The 18,917-nt window shown below is 43.4% G+C and overlaps 1 protein-coding gene across 8 annotated transcripts in view; it reads right to left on the bottom strand.

Moving 5' to 3' along the window:
- The window catches only part of EXOC4 (exocyst complex component 4), a 595,663-nt gene that overhangs the window by 424,103 nt on the left and 152,643 nt on the right, over nt 1-18,917 (bottom strand). For all 8 annotated transcript variants that reach the window (XM_077837141.1, XM_077837147.1, XM_077837165.1 and 5 more), the window contains exons 8-9: nt 17,836-17,981; nt 14,219-14,307 (exon numbers count right to left, since the gene is read on the bottom strand). In XM_077837141.1, the coding sequence (XP_077693267.1) occupies nt 14,219-14,307; nt 17,836-17,981 (235 nt within the window). The remainder of the gene's footprint in view (nt 1-14,218; nt 14,308-17,835; nt 17,982-18,917) is intronic.

Raw genomic sequence — 18,917 nt, 5'->3', positions numbered from 1 at the left:
CAAAACCAATGGCTGAACACTATTTGACAGGTCCCCCACATGATACACTCTAGCCACCCAGGCCTTTGCATTGGTTGCTGCATAAGGGAAAAATCTTCACAGATTTTGGGGGAGACATATTACTGAAATGTATTTACTTTCACCTCATACCTTTTACAGCTGTTCTAAGTCAGAGGTACCAAGATGCACAACTAACGTTCACTCAGACTCCTCAGTGTCCCATTAGACCCAAAAGAGGATGAAGACCCAAGTGACCTGATGGCAAAGGTGTCCAGGACTTGCACATCTCATGAACTTCAATGAAAGCTGAAGCTACTCAGCACCTCCAAAAAGTAGGCCATAAATAACTAAAAGCCCTTCAACAGAGGCAGAGCAGGGCATTATCAGCAGCAGATGTATTTTCTATCTGCCAACTACCTTATTTCTCTTACTAATCTGCACTGCAGAGTAACACATCATCTCTCAACATATTTTCTATTTCACCACACGATATCACCGTTCTTCACTAGACCCGCCTGATAACAGTTAGAAGGAATGCAAATGTGAAAAAAACTGCTTCAGACAGCTATACCATGCCAACACAAACCCTGCAAAGGCACGAACTCACAATCGTAGAGGCCTACCACCCAGTAGTACTAGTGTCACCTAGAGCTTCAGAAGTGATTCTTTATAAACGTTCATCCATTGAAGGTTTTGTCATTTGAACATTCCTTCAACATTCTCCTTCATACAGGGAAAAGAATGAAGCAGCATGTGACCAGCTGACTTGGGGGGGGCTCATGAACCTCTTTTTCGGAACCTTTGGGTTTCAATCTTAATTCAGCAAGCTCCTCTACTGACAGGACTTTTCTCAGTGCGCAGCACTCCTGGTATTTTAGTCTGTCCCCATCAAATGGCTGACATCCTTTGACTTGACTTGGAATAGCAGAGGCAATGCAGTTCAGAAATGAGGTATACCTGCAGAGCTGTATGGTGGGCCAAGGACCTGAACAGCAGGAGAAGCTGAATTCAAGACCGAGGAACCTTATTTAGCAAGAGCATTATGGAAATCCAGAAACAGAATAGCAGAGGATGTTGCAGGTCAGAATTAGAATGCATTAGCAAAGCAGCGGTGAGGAGGAGAGGTGAACTAGCAGGTCAAAACTAAGGAGAATTGTGTGGGGACTAACACTGGAAGACAAATGGTTGCTGCAAGCTAATGGGCATTGCAACTCAAGATGGGGATGCCCAGGCAGAGGTGATATGTGGGGGCAGCTTATACTGGGCCTTTTCGCATTCTGACTGTCACTGTTAGCTAATTACTTTCATGAGCAACAATTTCATCCAAATATAAATTTTTAAAAATATCAAAAGATTAAACTGGAGTTAAATGGCCATTTTAAAATATAACTAGACTGGCAGGACAGGTGCCCCCTAATTCTTTCCCCTGAGGTAAGACATTAAATCACAGCTTTGGAGCACTTAATAACAAGCAGCGATTGATCAGCCTTCAAACGAGATCCGTTTCTTTTTAGCCCTTCGTAAGATGGAGACACAAACTGAGGAATGAAAAGATTCCACAGCCCGAAGTCTGACTTTCATTACCTTGTGTCTCCCTGAACAGGGAGAACAATTAAACTAGAGATGGAAACGCTCAGCCTTTTACAACAGTGACGAAGATGCTTTGCTTCTTATCACAGACACATATTCCTGGCAAAGGTCAGCCTTTAATAAGCTGCAATCTATGTCCTCAGATACCAACAGCAGATCAGAAAATGGTTTAGGAAATAAACCAGCACACATCTACTTAAAGCAACACAGACAAAGCTGTGTATCTACTGAAAGGATCTTTTTCTCCTCCCCAAAGATATAAATATTTTGAATATTTAGCAACTGCGGAAGAATCCCAGAAATCTATTAGAAAAGGCTGTATAATAACAACAGTGCAATAAAAACCTGTTGCTGTGTTTCAAATGTAAAATGTGTTGTAACTAAAAGAGACGAAGAAGGCACTTTGCATAGCAAGCGGGACACTAATGAAGCACAGGGACCTCTCCTGCGTCCATTTCTTTCCTCCCACCCCTCCCCCCTTTCTTAACTCCCTCTGAATTCAGTGCTTCCTTAATGGCAATCTCAGAAGCAAAATCAAGAAACAAATTATTTTCTTACACATAATCCCCCTTTTGCTGTCAAGTGTCTAACCCTGGTTTGATAATCTCATTTCCTGAGAATCAAAATGCTGGAAATGTAAGCTTCCTAAAGTGTTAATTGCGGCCCTGCTCCATTGCTAATCAAAAAATTGGATGTTTTGCATGAAAATGCTGCTCTAATTAATTCTCAGTCATAAAGCACCCTGGTTTTAATAACCCCTTTTTGATTGGATAGCCTTTGAAGAGACAGTGCAGCTAATCCACTAAACTAGAAAAAACACACGCAGAGGAAATAATAAGTGGGTTTACAAGGTCTGAACTGGATGATTGCATTAATACTGTCAAATCACAAAAAAGTGATTCTCTGCCCCCCACCTCCCTACACCCTCAGATAAAACCGTGATACTTTGCATCGTGGGGAGACAAAGGCAGCCACCAGAAAGAGGGTTCACCACGTCAAATAATTTTCCCCTTCTTAACGCAACTGAGTTTCTACACCTCAGACTCCCTCCCACCGTCTCTCCTTTGTGGGGGTATATTTTTAACTGGGACTGTCCACTTGTCACACTCTCTCTTGTAATAAGATAAGAATTCCGCCTCCCCTGCAAGCATCTGACTGACAACATATTATCATATGCATCTCTAAGAGGTGCTGAACTGAATTTTCATTATCCAAAATGTCAAGATTCATTTTTGTCATCAGAGAACACAGCTGGCCTCCTCAGACAGCCCTTTGGTTAATTCAAATGGAACAAGGCACCTACACATAACTGCATTTTTCCGGGCCTGGCCTAATGTACAAGTTTTAATTTACCACTTGTCAGTCTGAGATACCATTTGCTGCTGCTTCCGCCATCACTGTTTCTTCAGCTCTCAACGAGGAAAGAAAAATCTTAATTAGTAGCAGTTTGCTTTGATTTCATTAATTACAACAACAACAAAACCAAAAAAAAAAGGTAAGGAATTTCCAACTGCAGAACAAGCCTAACCAATGGCACACAATGGCTGAGGTTTAACAGGAATAATACCAGTTTTCCAGTGCAAACCAGAATCATGTTTATGCTTGGCATATTCCACTTGTATTCATTCCACTAGGACGGAAGAATCCCATGCACCGCTACAGACTAGGGACCGAATGGCTAGACAGCAGTCCTGCAGAAAAGGACCTAAGGGTTAGTGGACGAGAAGCTGGAGATGAGTCAAAAGTGTGCCCTTGTTGCCAAGAAGGCTAACAGCATTTTGGGATGTATAAGTAGGGGCATTGCCAGCAGATCGAGAGACGTGATCATTCCCTTCTATTCGACATTGGTGAGGCCTCATCTGGAGTACTGCGACCAGTTTTCAGCCCCACACTACAAGAAGGATGTGGAAAAACTCGAAAGCGTCCAGCGGAGGGCAACAAAAATCATTAGGGGACTGGAACACATGACTTATGAGGAGAGGCTGAGGGAACTGGGATTGTTTAGTCTGCGGAAGAGAAGAATGAGGGGGGATTTGATAGCTGCTTTCAACTACCTGAAAGGGGGTTCCAAAGAGGATGGATCTAGACTGTTCTCAGTGGTGGCAGATGACAGAATGAGGAGTAATGGTCTCAAGTTGCAGTGGGGGAGGTTTAGGTTGGATATTAGGAAAAACTTTTTCACTAGGAGGGTGGTAAAGCACTGGAATGGGTTACCTAGGGAGGTGGTGGAATCTCCTTCCTTAGAAGTTTTTAAGCTCAGGCTTAACAAAGCCATGGCTGGGATGATTTAGTTGGGGATTGGTCCTTCTTTGAGCAGGGGGTTGGACTAGATGACTTCCTGAGGTCCCTTCCAACCCTGATATTCTATGATTTACCACTTGACCAATAGTGAACATTCCACCCAGGTCCAAACCATAATAAGCGTATTGATTTATTGACACTGAAATTTTAAAACTCCACCAAAGAGCATCCATCCGAGGCTCTGGGAACCCTCGAGACTCATTTATAAACATATTTATAATATGACATCTCAGTTTCCAGGCGCTGCTCCCTGATGGTAAAACTTATCCATACACTCCTTATATGAGCTCACATTCTTGCAGCTCTACTTCTGATCCACTTATGGGGTACAAAGTATGCTATGGTTGAGATCTTAAATGCACAAGAGTCAGAAAATTCTAAAAGTTCATGACCCTGCCACAGCAATAAGTAACTCAACGAGACCACAGACCTACATGAAGACAACCTTCAGATCCTCCGTACTTCAAGGGATGGATACATCCCTATTGTAAAAGATTATTTAGCTATTAAGACAGATGCTACACTTGATCTTTGGCAAATGGTTGAGACAAAGTAATATACAAATATAGTTTGAACATACTACCTCACAATCTGGCCAGTTACTGTCTTGTAGCAACTTCAACATTGAATCATTTGACTTCCGTAAATTGAATTAAAAAATGGGCTTTATTAGCCCCACCAAAAATCATTTGCATGTGTATCTCAGTGGGTAGTGATCAACGGCTCAATGTCTAGTTGGCAACCAGTATCAAATGGAGTGCCCCAGGTGCCAGTCCAGGGGCCAGTCCTGGGGCCGGTTTTGTTCAACACCTTCATTAATGATCTGGATGATGGGATGGATTGCACCCTCAGCAAGTTCGCGGATGACACTAAACTGGGGGGACAGGCAGATACAGGGTAGGGATAGGGTCCAGAGTAACCTAGACCAGTGCTTCTCAAGCTATCTGATGTGGGGGACCGGCAATTTTTTTTTCCAATGTGCGCACAGGCTGGCAGCCGATGGCTCGCGGACCGGCACCAGTCCGTGGACCACCACTTTGAGTAGCACTGACCTAGACAAATTGGAGGATTGGGCTAAAAAAAACAAAATCTGATGAGGTTAAACAAGGACAAATGCAGAGTCCTGCACTCAGGACAGAAGAATCCCATGCACCTGCTACAGGCTGGGGACCATCTGGCTAAGCTGCAGTCCTGCAGAAAAGGACCTGGGGATTACAGTAGACGAAAAGCTGGATATGAGTCAACAGTGTGCCCTTGTTGCCAACAGGCTAATGGCATATTGGGCTGCATTAGTAGGAGCATTGCTAGCAGATCGAGGGAAGTGATTATTTCCCTCTATTCAGCAGGTGAGGCCTGCTGGTGAGGGACTGGTGAGGCCACATCTGGAGTATTGCATCCAGTTTTGGGTCCTCCATTACAGAAGGGACATGGACAAATTGGAGAGAGTCCAGCGGAGGGCAACGAAAATGATTAGGGGGCTGAGGCAAATAACTTTCGAGGAGAGGCTGAGGGAACTGGGATTATTTAGTCTGCAGAAGAGAAAGGGAGGTTGGGGGGAAAATTCATAGTAGCCTTCAACTACCTGAAGGGGAATTGCAAAGAGGATGGAGCTCGACTGTCAGATGACAGAACAAGGAGAAATGGTCTCAAGTTGCAGTGGGAGAGGTCTAGGTTGGATATTAGGAAACACTATTTCAGAAGGAGGGTGGTGAAGCACTGGAATGGGTTACGGAGGGAGGTGGTGGAATCTCCTTCCTTAGAGGTTTTTTAAGGCCCAGCTTGACAAAGCCCTGGCTGTGACGGTTTAACTGGGGTTGGTCCTACTTTGAGCAGGGGGTTAGACTAGATGACCTCCTGAGGTCTCTTCCAACCCTAATCTTCTATGATTCTATGACCTGCAAATATTACAAGGGATTGGGCAAACATGCTGAGGTTTGTCCAGATCATTTTTAATTTCAATCCTATCCTCCAAAGCACTTACAACCCCTCCCAGCTTGGTATTATGCACAAACTTTATAAGTGTACTGTCTATGCCATTATCTAAATAATTGATGAAGATATTGAACAGAACTGGACCCAGAACTGATCCGTGGAAGTCTTCAGTTCTAATTCTGCCTCTGATTCAAACTAAGACCTTAGTTTCCTTATGTTCATAAGGTTACTGATAATTAAGGCTAAGATTTAGTCATGGGTATTTTTAGTAAAAATCATGGACAGGTCATGGGCAATAAACAAAAATTAACACCATTAATTTGGGCTTGAATAGGGACTGGGAGTGGCTGGCTCATTACAAAAGCAGCTTTGCCTCTCCTGGAATTGACACCTCCTCATCGATTATTGGGAGTGGACTACATCCACTCTGATCGAATTGGCCCTGTCAACACTGGTTCTCCACTTGTGAGGTAACTCCCTTCTCTTCATGTGTCATTATATAATGCCTGCATCTGTAATTTTCACTCCATGCATCTGAAGAAGTGTTTTTCTACCCGCGAAAGCTTGTGAGGAGTTCAGATACTATGGTGATGGGGACCGTATAATTACCGTAGACAGATAAATCTAGGCCAATGGTTTTCAAACTGTAGGTTGGGATCCATTTTAATGGGGTCACCAGGACTGGCGTTAGACTTGCTGGCACCTGGGGCTGAAGCCACAGCCCAAGCCCCACTGCCCAGGCCAAAGCCTGAGGGCTTCAGCACTGGGTTGTGGGGCTCAGGTGACAGCCCCCTCACCCCCACCTGGGGCTGAAGCCCTTGGGCTTTGCTGCCCCCCCCCCCCCCACCAACAGCCTCAGGTGTGGGGGCTCAGGCAGGCTCAGACTCTGGTCCCCCTTCCTGGGGTCATGTAGTAACTTTTGTTGTTACAATGGGGTCACAGTGCAATGAAGTTTGAAAACCCCTGCTCTAGGCTTCCCAAACACTGAAGGAGGACAGCCATTCTCCAAGGAACTTACACTCTAGGGAATAATAGAGAAACTAGAACATTTTGATCATTATACACTGCACATTATTACAGGCTGAAATTTCAGAGAGACACCATCTGGTGAGAATATCAGTCCAGCAAGTATATCAACGGTGGGCTAATGTATACTGACACCTAGTCAGCATGCACTACTGTTCTGAACAACAAGGAACTCAAAAGTGAGGACTCCATAGTCCTGACCCTAATTTTGCTACTCAGTCTGTACACTCCTTGGACTACTCACTCTGTGCTTCAGCTTGCCCAACTATAAAATAAGAATAACATACTGATCTTTAAATGCTTTGAGATCCTCAGATGAAAGAAATGAGGGTCCAAACTTCTCAGAGGTGCTGAGCAGCTGCAGATGCCATTAACTGTTCAGCAGCTCTTAACAGTTCATTCTTAAAAATCAAAACCCCAGATTCACAACACCAGCGAAGTTGACCTTGATATGAACTGCTAGGGCCCACCCTAGCACAGTTAACTGAGAGGGACTGGATGCTATTTTCCAGGCTGATCAGTCCCCTTAAGGCTCTTCAGGATTTTCACAGCACATAAAAATTCCCTTACCAGTTCTGCTGATAAACTGAACTGAGGCCACAGCTTTTACAAACACTCCAAACAACTACCTGCAGCGACAGGGACCTGATATAACACTTGATGTATTTAAGAGTCCATGACCAATGGCACCTTCAACAAAATGATAGTGTGCTAGAAATTATTAGCAAAACAAACATCATTATGGTATCTGCCTACTGATAAAATGCTCTATGGCCTTTCTACCTCAGGTGTTCTGAATCCAGCGAACACAGGAATAGCTATTGGTAAGAAAGATCAGCAGCTAAGGTTAGACTCCTTCCTCAGACGCATATGACAAAAAGGATACAACCCACTGAGTTTTAATTTTTGGCTGCCACTGTTTTTCCCGTGTATTTTGTACTTGTGTGCTTTGAACCAGTTAGCAAGGTAGCTCCAAAATTCCCCCTGCTGCCTCTCTTCCATTCCAGCTACATACACACAGAGTTTAATCACGTCAATCATCATTTGTCTTTTGCCATGCACAGCCCAATACATTCCGCACTGTCCAGCTGTCGCTGATGACAGCTAGAGAAACATGAAAAACAACAGACTGTAAACTCTTCGGGGCAGGGACTGTCTCCACATGTACATATCATGCCTAGAACAACGAAGGCCAGCTCTAGGCTGGTGGCGTAAGGCATTACCATAATGCAAATAAAAAACAGACAGGCAATGGTACTGTCCAGAATGGTTTCAACTAAAAAACAAAAGAATGGAATGCAAAGATGATGACCCACCTTTAAGGTTCTATATTCTCTTTTAAGTCCCATCTACACTGCAAATACCACCATTTTTGTAGCAGTTACAGCTTGGTAATCCAGATCCCCCAATACAGTTCAAACGTGCAGTTATGATGGAACTGAACTGTTTTAACCATCTTCTTAAATTATGCCAACCCTTAAACTTCAGATAGCTCTGAGCTGAACTATAGCCTGTCTATCCAGCAAGACCAAATGATGTGTAAGAACTTCCCCAAAATGGTGATCTGACTACCACAAATGGTATAACAATGTATGTATTTCACAATAACTTTCTCCTCTGAATGGAAAAGTTATGTCCTCCATGTCCAAATCTCACCCAGTAAAATGAGAACAAAAAGCACATGGCAGCTGACGAACATGCTGGCCTAGCAACAGTTGCCCCAACGCCACCAACACTTTGCATTCCAAGGGATTACATTTCCAAAGCACTCTAAAAGCAAAATGAAATATAGCTTATACATAGAAATCACTTCATTGACCAATGACATGCAGTCACCTCTGAGGTGAAATGCAGCAGCTTTTTGACAATGCACAGCAAAATAATACCTACCTAAGGCTATCAGTAAAGAGGAATAACCAATCCAACTGAAACTGCAGGAGAAATGTAAGAAGGAAAGTTTCAGAGTAACAGCCGTGTTAGTCTGTATTTGCAAAAAGAAAAGGAGTACTTGTGGCACCTTAGAGACTAACCAATTTATTTGAGCATAAGCTTTCGTGAGCTACAGCTCACTTCATCGGATACATACTGTGGAAACTGCAGAAGACATTATATACACAGAGACCATGAAACAATACCTCCTCCCACCCCACTCTCCTGCTGGTAATAGCTTATCTAGAGAGATCACTCTCCTTACAATGTGTATGATAATCAAGTTGGGCCATTTCCAGCACAAATCCAGGTTTTCTCACCCTCCGCCCCCCCCACCCCCAAACTCACTCTCCTGCTGGTAATAGCCCATCCAAAGTGACCACTCTCCCTACAATGTGCATGATAATCAAGGTGGGCCATTTCCAGCACAAATCCAGGTTTTTTCACCCCCCACCCCCATACACACACAAACTCACTCTCCTGCTGGTAATAGTTCATCCAAAGTGACCACTCTCCCTACAATGTGCATGATAATCAAGGTGGGCCATTTCCAGCACAAATCCAGGTTTTCTCACCCACTCCCGCCCCAAAAAACACAAACTCACTCTCCTGCTGGTAGTAGTTCATCCAAAGTGACCAGTCTCCCTACAATGTTCATGATAATCAAGGTGGGCCATTTCCAGCATAAATCCAAGTTTAACCAGAACGTCGGGGGGGGGGGTGAATAAACAAGGGGAAATAGGCTACCTTGCATAATGACTTAGCCACTCCCAGTCTCTATTTAAGCCTAAATTAATAGTATCTAATTTGCAAATTAATTCCAATTCAGCAGTTTCTCGCTGGAGTCTGGATTTGAAGTTTTGTTGTTTTAAGATAGCGACCTTCATGTCTGTAATTGCGTGACCAGAGAGATTGAAGTGTTCTCCGACTGGTTTATGAATGTTATAATTCTGGACATCTGATTTGTGTCCATTTATTCTTTTACGTAGAGACTGTCCAGTTTGACCAATGTACATGGCAGAGGGGCATTGCTGGCACATGATGGCATATATATACCTGGATTTGTGCTGGAAATGGCCCACCTTGATTATCATACACATTGTAAAGAGAGTGGTCACTTTGGATGGGCTATTACCAGCAGGAGAGTGAGTTTGGGGGGTGGGGGAGGTGAGAAAACCTGGATTTGTGCTGGAAATGGCCCACCTTGATTATCATACACATTGTAAGGAGAGTGATCACTCTAGATAAGCTATTACCAGCAGGAGAGTGGGGTGGGAGGAGGTATTGTTTCATGGTCTCTGTGTATATAATGTCTTCTGCAGTTTCCACAGTATGCATCCGATGAAGTGAGCTGTAGCTCACGAAAGCTTATGCTCAAATAAATTGGTTAGTCTCTAAGCTGCCACAAGTACTCATTTTCTTCTTAAGAAGGAAAGTGTAACATTAGAATCTGACCAAGATAGTTAACAACCCTGCATTTGCAGCTGCAGCAGCAGCAGCAGATACATAGGAATTCAAATGCCCATAAGTGGTCAGGACCATGTTTTATGTTTCATACAAAAGATAGAACCTTCCAGAAACATTACAGCCCATCACCACCACGCTGGGACACGGGTTCTGTACTAACTCAGAGGAAGGAATACTATGTTTTCCATTTTTTTAAATGACTGTGAATTGATGTAACTTCTCTTGCAAACAATGTGAGGCGTCCAGCTTAAACAAAAGCAAAGAAAACTAGGGCCTGATTCTTCTTCCATTGACTTCACTGGGATTAGACCCTCAAGAATTAATGCTTCCATCCCTAACCTTCTTGCAGCAGGTCTCTTCCAATAGTGGGTGATAATGCATGCCATATGCACTGCAATATTTCAGACCAAATGGCACCACTTAACGACCAAGCGTCAGCCTGATCGTTGTGGATTTTAAGGCAACTGAAATTAAAATCCTATTTCAAAAAGTTGGCATGAAATGAACTTCAAGTTTTTCTTTTATGTGTTACTTTGAACATCTTTTCAGCAGATTTTTTCCCTAGTATTCCACCCTCTCCCTGCTGCTGCTGAAAAAGTCATCCCCATGGATAAGGCTGTTGAGAAGAGCAACTCGCGGTGTTCAGAGGAGCATGGTGTTGCAAGTCAGCCTTCCACTAACCTGACTGAACAATTCAATTATATTTTAAGGGATAAATGGAAATGCAGATCTGGCTGTGATCCAGGGATCAGGCAGATAAATGGGCTAGCTGAAAGGGAACAACTGCAATTTATAATGGAAAGAGAGGCGGGGAGATTTTTAACACAGAAAAAAAATTAACAGGGAACTTTCCCCTCTGGCTCAATAGTGATGATTTCTTACTAAATTCACCTAATCTATCCTCCCTGTCGACTCCCTGCACCGATTGCTCATCTCCTATTGCATCATAGTCAAGCTTTTCATACTCATACACAAAGGGATGCATAATCTTGTCTCCACCTACATCTATGACTTCTTTCTTGCTTGTTAAGTCCTGTGATTCCCCCTCCTTTCTTCCCACTCCTAACATCCCACCCCTATGCCTGGAACAGTCTCCCTCATCATCTCACTTAAGCTCTCTTTCTTTTCTACTTCTAATGCTTCCTTAAAACTCAGTTCTTCTCTTCAGAAATCTTCATACTCTCCCTTCTCTTGAACTGTTGTCCCATGACTTGTCTTATCTCAGGCATGTCTACACTTAAAACAGCACACTTGTAGCACTCAGTGTAGAAACTACTTATGCTGACAGGAGAACCCCTCCCACTGACATAGATAATCCACCTCCCCAACAGGCGGTAGCTAGGTCAACGGAAGAATTCTTCTGTTTTTCACATGCCAGAGCAACGTAGTTATTCCGACCTAATTTTCTAAAGTAGGCCAGGCCTCATTTAGGCTCCAAACCTTGAAGGATGAGGGCCATGGGTAGAGAACTCTTCAGGGCAGGGAACATGCCTCATCAATGTTTGTATAGCACTATCATATCAATAAACAGAGCTATATAAAATAAACCATCAATTCAAAGTAACAGCATAACTATATATGAAAAACCACTATCACCACAACCTCTCAGCCGTAGCAGATCTGGAAGAGGAAATGTACGTGGGATGGGTTAATATTGTTTTCTCACCCCCTCTTTTCTAAAGGCTAAATAGAAAACTAGCCAGGTCCTGAGATGACATGGTGGTTATATTGGAGGGTTGCAATTAGGACAATCCCAGCAGGCCTGAAAGCACTGAGGAAGATACCTAAACTGAAAGGAAGCAGTGGCAGCCCCTCTCACAACTTTAAGCATGTAACTCCCATCAGGAATTCCCACTCTTGGATTTCGATCGTGCTGCTCCATCTGATTTCTGGGATGCAATGGGTGGCATTGGTGCAGTCAGTAATTAAATCCCACAGCCATTTGGTATGGAAAAATCTGATAATTTATGACGAGAAAGGTGAGGGTTGTGCGTACTGTACTTTAGATGCAGCACGATAGAGCTTGTTAGAATTATTACTACTACAAAATTTTAAAAACAGGATTTTTTAGATTTGATATTAGAACTGCGTAGGTGTAATAACAAAATGAAACCCCACCCTTTAAGCTTCCCCAATTCCCTATAATAGGACAGTGCTTTACTTGCCTTATCTTTCTAAACTTCTTTGCACAGCCACTAACCACATGTCCACAAACGTGTTTCTCACAGCACATAAATACATGTGGCAGGTTTCTACAGCTGACAATTTTAGCCTCTAAGATGAAGAGAAGTAAACTGAACACCTCGTAATGTGCTTAGACCATTATATCACACCTCAAAGATAGATATTTTCACCTCTATCTTATTCTTACAAACTGTCAGACCATAGTGAAGGTCAAGTGTCAATTTAGGTATCTGTCTACCTAATTTAGGGTTTTCCAGAGAGCCATCAACAGAGCATCCAAACCTTGCTATATGGATATATTCTGTAACATCAGCTAAGCTAGATATAGCATAACCATCCAAAAGAACACTCTACATAAGAGTTTACTCTCAAGTTGTTGTAGGGTCAACTTCCGGCTGGAGGATGGATGTAAGTCACTGGGGAGGGAACTGGAACTACAAATCACCTGATACCTCAGCTGTAAATATCTAGAGTCTGTTAAAATCACCCCAATATTCTTGTGAATAGGATTTCAGGGTACAATTCTGCCTCTGCCCATCGCTGCTATCTGGACAACAATGACTTCAACAGAGATCCCATAATCAACTTGCATTAGGGCAATATGCATGCTGTAAGAGACTGGATCAGATTATAGAACCACTCTGGTCTTTCTTATACATATTACTATGAAGATTTTTCAGAAGATTTTACCTAATGTCCCACTCTCCCCTGCTGCTGAAAAAAAGTCATCCCTTATGGATAAAGCTGTCAGGAAGAGAAATTTACAGTTGTTCAATGTTCAGAGGAAAGATGCTACATATATATATACACACACATATACACACACACTATATACACACACATTTTGTGTGTGTGTGTGTGTGTGTGTGTGTGTATATTGTTGCATACACACCCCATCTCTCACGAACAACAAACTAATGGCAACAGCTCAGCGTTCCAAATCTACCTTTTAAAAAAACATGTAACCCACATTAACACATTGTGGTTCTTTGTCCCCCTCTAGTGGTTGGATCAGGTAAAGAGACTTGTGTGCCTGTGACTGCCTCACCGGCAAAAGAACGGTCCTTCAGCTCAAGCAGTAGAGGCTCATGCTTTCAGATGCAGAGTTCAGTCCCTGCAGATGACCCAGCCAGGGCACATGTGCATGTGCCAGTGTGAAAATAAATTTCAGGTAAGGAAACAAACATCAGTTTCAATCTTCCCAAAGCATCATTTAGAGTGAGATCTTTTCTCTTTTAAGTCATTGTTTTATGTGTGTCCTTTTAAACTCACACCTACAGTATGTGCAGTTAGAAAGGGAAAAAAGAAAATATAGAAGTGTTTGCCTTCCTACCTAGAGCAAATAAATAGAGGATATGAGCTGGCCAAGTTTACAGAGTCTTAGGCCACGTCTACACTTACAAGCTTGTAGCAGCACAGCTGTACCAATACAGCCGTGCTGCTGTAAGAGCGCTCATGTAGCTGCATCGTGCCGATGGGAAAGAGCTCTCCAGTCGACATCAAAAAACCACCTTCACGAGCAGCAGTAGCTATGTCAGTAGGAGAGCATCAACATAGCGCTGTGCACACGGGGGCTTATGCCACCTAAATTTATGCCGCTTGGGGGGGGTGTTTTCACACTCCTGAGCGACAAGTTTTGCCGACATAAGCGCTAGTGTAGACATGGCCTTAGACTATGGCCTACATATGGTTTGTTAGAGAGGAGCTAACAGTTCTGAGCCATCCAGGCAGGGTCTGCAGATACTTGGCAAAGCAATCAACCAAACTAATGAGCTATCAAGCTTCCCACCTTGAAGTTCTCCACTCCTGCTGTAGAGCTCCCTTCTCTGCTCACGCAAATAGGCACTCATGCTAATAGCATGGGAGGATGACTCAAACCTGCAATAAAAAGCATGCAGTCAGTCACACAACTCATGGTGCCTTTTCTGTAGCCACAAAGATTGAGATACTGTGTTAGATTAAATGAGAAATTATTTGTTACTTAATTCCATTAGCTCTGACAGCTAGGCGTTTTCCAAACAGAGAAGACCCAGCAAACAGGTGGATTCCACAAAACCAAACCCACACACTAAGCACACACCTCAGCTCCTAACCGGGAAGCGCTGCAGCCAGTGATTAAAACTCAATACTCCCCTGGAAAACTAGGAGTAACAAACTATTCAATTATTTATTATTGTGTTGCTTCAGCAGCAGCCAAGAGGTGCCCATAGGGAGCTAACTATGGAAATCTCAATTTCAAGTCTTTCCTCAAAGCAGCCCCCACTAGATAGAGCTTGGGGGACAGGAAGTGAAAGAGCCTTCCAGCCTCCCACCAGATGCAGAGAGACCCACCCAGGCTCCAGGCCCGGAAGACGTCTCTGATGGGGCACGACAGTAGCAAGCTTTATCAGCCTCCTAGCATTATCATTCACTCAGCTCTGAGACCTGGAGACTGGATTTTTCCTCTCAGTTGCTGAATTGTCATTTGTTGTTGGGCCTCCTACAGCACATCCCTCTTCTACCGCTATCCAACTTTACGCTCCCCCTGCCTTACTTGACTTCTCACCACCCCTCCTCTCTATCCTTTCCCCTCTGCTCCCTGCCTCCAGTTTCCACTTCGCACTCTTACTCATGCAATCCTTTCCTTTCCTCCACTTCAATCGCAAGTGATTCCAAGATAAAAGTCTCTAAAACTATGCTTTTATAATATAAATAAAACAATTATATAATCAAATGTGTTAAAAACCCCAAAACATGAGCTTAACATGTTGTGGACCCATTGCCACCTTGCTTGTACACCCATCCCTTTCCCACACACCATGGGTATCATTTTTGATTGTTCAGATTGCCAGCTCTTCACAGTATGGACACTGTGTATGGAGCCATGACTGACTGGGGCCTGTTATAGTATACATTATCATTTGAATTAACATAGGGCCTTTCATCTGAAGATCTCAAAGTTCTTTGCAAGCATTCATCGGGTAAGCTACGCAACAGCCCTGTTATATGGGTATTACACTCACTTCAGAGATGGGGAAATTTTGAGGCACTGAACAATTAAATGACTTGTCCAAATGACACCAAGTCAGTCTCAGAATCTCAGGAACAGAACCCAGAAGTTCTGATTTCTACTGATGTAGCTAGATCACATTCCCTCTACCCAGTTATCTACAAAATTAGCTTCCAAGGAGCTATACAAACTGCTCACACATCATACAGCTCTATCCATCTATGAGAGCAAGGCTCCATCGCCTGTTCAAGTGATTTCCAAAGTGGGGACTCTAAACGCGGAGATTTTTATGACAAGTGGATGGCTTCTCTAAATTGGAAGCAGGGGATGGAAATACAAGGAAGAGAGCCTCTCTGTCTGGAGAGAAAAAAACTGAAGATGGAATAGACGACAAGAATATGACTTTATCAAACAGGTGCATCCCTCGGCGGACAGAAAAATTCCATTTCAACAGAGAGATTTCCATAGACACGTAGTGACAGCTGACAGAAGACAGATAACAGAATGAGAGATCCTGATAAGCGTCACTGTCACTAAGGTGCTAGCAGTGACTTAGTGACTGGAGCCTGAGTGGTAAAAGATGGCTATTCTTATGAAGTTAGGCACCATCATGTTAACCAATTATCCTTAACTTCATTTTCAACTGATAGAAAGGAGTACAGAGTACTGTGGGTGAAACAGAGCAGATTAATTCATCCTCCTCTCTCCTCAGACTGAGAGGGGCTGCTAATGCTGCAGAATTTGCGTGTTAAGTAATGGAGAAAGGAGAGCAGCCCTGTGGCGCTCTGAAGCACATCTGCAAGTCATCTTAGAAATGGAATTAAATCCAAAGGGGAGTTCTGGCAGAGTAGACAGGAGTAGACAGAGAATCTGGGGAGAGAAATGTTGGGGATGTGGATCTAAAGCCACCTATTGGATCAGTCATGGCTGGGCCAGGTGTTTGTCCAACTCTTTGGAAAAAGTGAAAGCCTCTGATGCCAGGGGAGTATGTTTAGTGATCTGGGGCTGGGATCTGTGTGTGGGCGCGCGCGCACTGTGCCTTGCACACGGAGCCCTGATTTCTCACTGGCCCTTTAGGCCCTACCAGAACACAGACAATAAAAACTGGGTCTGCTATAGTTAAGGTTTGGAGAAAAGAAAAAAAAAGAATAAGGAGGCCACTGACTGGTTCTTAATGATTAAAGAAAGCAGGAGAAGCTTTAGGGAGGGCTGGAAAGAGGCCCAGCACCCAATACCTCCCTTCCCCTGAGACAGCTGCTTCAGCAGTGCAGGAGAGTGTTAATGCAGGACATATCTTCTCCTAGCCCATCCCACTGACAAAGTTAGGGCAAGCCATCCAGGGATGCCAAGTTCCTGCATTCTTCCCATTTCCACATGCTGAGCCAACCTAGCCAGGAGGACCCCACCTCCAACTCCAGCAGGACAGGCCTATGCTCACATTCATTTCCTTCCAGTTTCCTCAGAGTAACAGATTGACTGGATTTGTTAAATTTGGACTTCACATTTTCCTTCTCTGCTCCCTGAAGTTCCTCCTCATTATTATTATGTATCTGTACTACAACAGAGCCCAAAGGCCTCAGCTGAGATTGGGTCCCCTTTATGTTAAGCCCCATACAGATACATAATGAAAGACAATCCGGGCTTAGTCTAAATAGACAAGGCAGACAAAGTGGGGGGAGGGGAGAGAGAAACGAAGTATTAAGATCCCCATTTTACAGCTGGGGAAATGAGGCCCGGAGAAGTTAGAGACTAGTGCAGGAAACTGGCGGCAGAGAAGGGAATCAAACACAAGTCCCCTCCTGACTCAGTGCCTTAACGACAAGGTCAATCTTCTTCTCCTCTCTGCATTACTCCCCAGACCCTACCAGCCTCCCTCTCCCTGGCAGTCAAATTGCTTCCCCATATTTTCTTCCTCTCTCACGTCCAACTCCCACTCCGCCTCACTCTTACTCCTACATTCCCCTCCCATCTGCTTCATTCTACTCCACACTTTCAACTCTAATTCCACTCCAAATTTTTCCTTTAAAATGTGATATGATTGAACGCCAAGTCTTTACACAATGATCTTGTTTGTCCTGTTCTCCTCTTCCCTATGCAGCCCTTCAATTTCTGCTCTTGCTTGTGTGTTTTTCGTCTTTACTTCGACTGTAAGCACATCAGGGCAGGCATGATGTCTTACAACATGTTGTACAACTCCTCGCACAAAGGGGCCCCATTCCTAAGTGAAGCCTTTGGACACCACTGTAATATAAACAGTGAAGGAGGAACAGTGTACAGCTCTCGGATGACAGAAAAGCTCCCGCTTTGGCCGTTCATTTCCATCTGAAGTGTCTGAAAACGTTATTAGTGCACAATACTTGATGCTCCAGAGACAACCTCAATGCCAGGTACTATTCTGGCATCATAACAACACTTACTTGAACAGAGGGTTTTTAGGCCTTTGAGGTTTCTTCTTTGCAAAGAAAGCAGCAAATTCTCTGCCAGAGCTGGCATAGCTAAGCTGGGCTGATGGTTCTGAAGCAGTCCGAGTGTTCTTCATATCCAAGTATTCTGTCAGCAGCATCTGAGAGCAGGGAGAAGACGAATGCAACATTTGAAATAGAACAGCGATGCAAGTTTATTCACAAATCCTAAGTGTCTTAACAGGACACTGCTAAACTAAAAAATGACAATTGGTAAAATTTTCAAAAGTGCCTAAGTGACTTGCGAGCCTAAGTCCAATTGATTTTCAATGAAGCTTAGCTCCTAAATCACTCGCCTAATTTAAGACCACCATAAAAGTACTGTCTACATTCCAGAAATTTTGCAAAATTTTTCAGATGCAGTCAGCACTGGTACAACTCCACTGATGTTAACAACATTGAGAACTTTATTGTAGCTTGGCAGCTGGTGTTTAAAGATCTATCAATACCTACCATTAAGGTTCCATATCACGGTGCTTAAAACACTAGCTGCAGCCTATCTAGACAAGGCCTCCCAACATTGCTGACACCTCTGAAGCTGAACTTGTTCAGCAATGATGGAGGAGGGGTTACAAAATGTCAGTGTAGACAAGGCTTTAAGATAATTAAAAATGAAGGAATTAGACACTTTATTCCCCTTCTGTTTATTATTTCCAACGTTTGGTTCTACTGCACCAGCTCAGTGCCGCTGTGTTTGAATTTTCTGTACCACATAGATATCCACACTACTTCCCCCCAAAACACAAAAAAACCAATTCTACTGAAATACAGTGCATGATTAAATTATTTATTTTCAGGTTGGTTTTTGTAAGACATGTTTCTTTTTCTTTTTCTTTTTTTTTTAGCTGAAATTTAGGGCATAAACTACATCATCGTATCCCTTTAAATATATGTACCACGCACCTGGAATATTTAAATGGATATATTTAACAGGAGAGATTAAAAAGTGCTGTTAATTCAAACAGTTGAATCACCACCTGAATTCTAGCTGATTACAGGGAGGGAGGCCTTATGGTCTAGTGGACTGAGCAAAAGTG

Source organism: Eretmochelys imbricata, chromosome 1 (genome assembly GCF_965152235.1).
Source record: "Eretmochelys imbricata isolate rEreImb1 chromosome 1, rEreImb1.hap1, whole genome shotgun sequence".
NCBI classification, from domain to species: Eukaryota; Metazoa; Chordata; order Testudines; family Cheloniidae; genus Eretmochelys; species Eretmochelys imbricata.
This window is presented reverse-complemented; position numbering and strand designations above follow the sequence as displayed.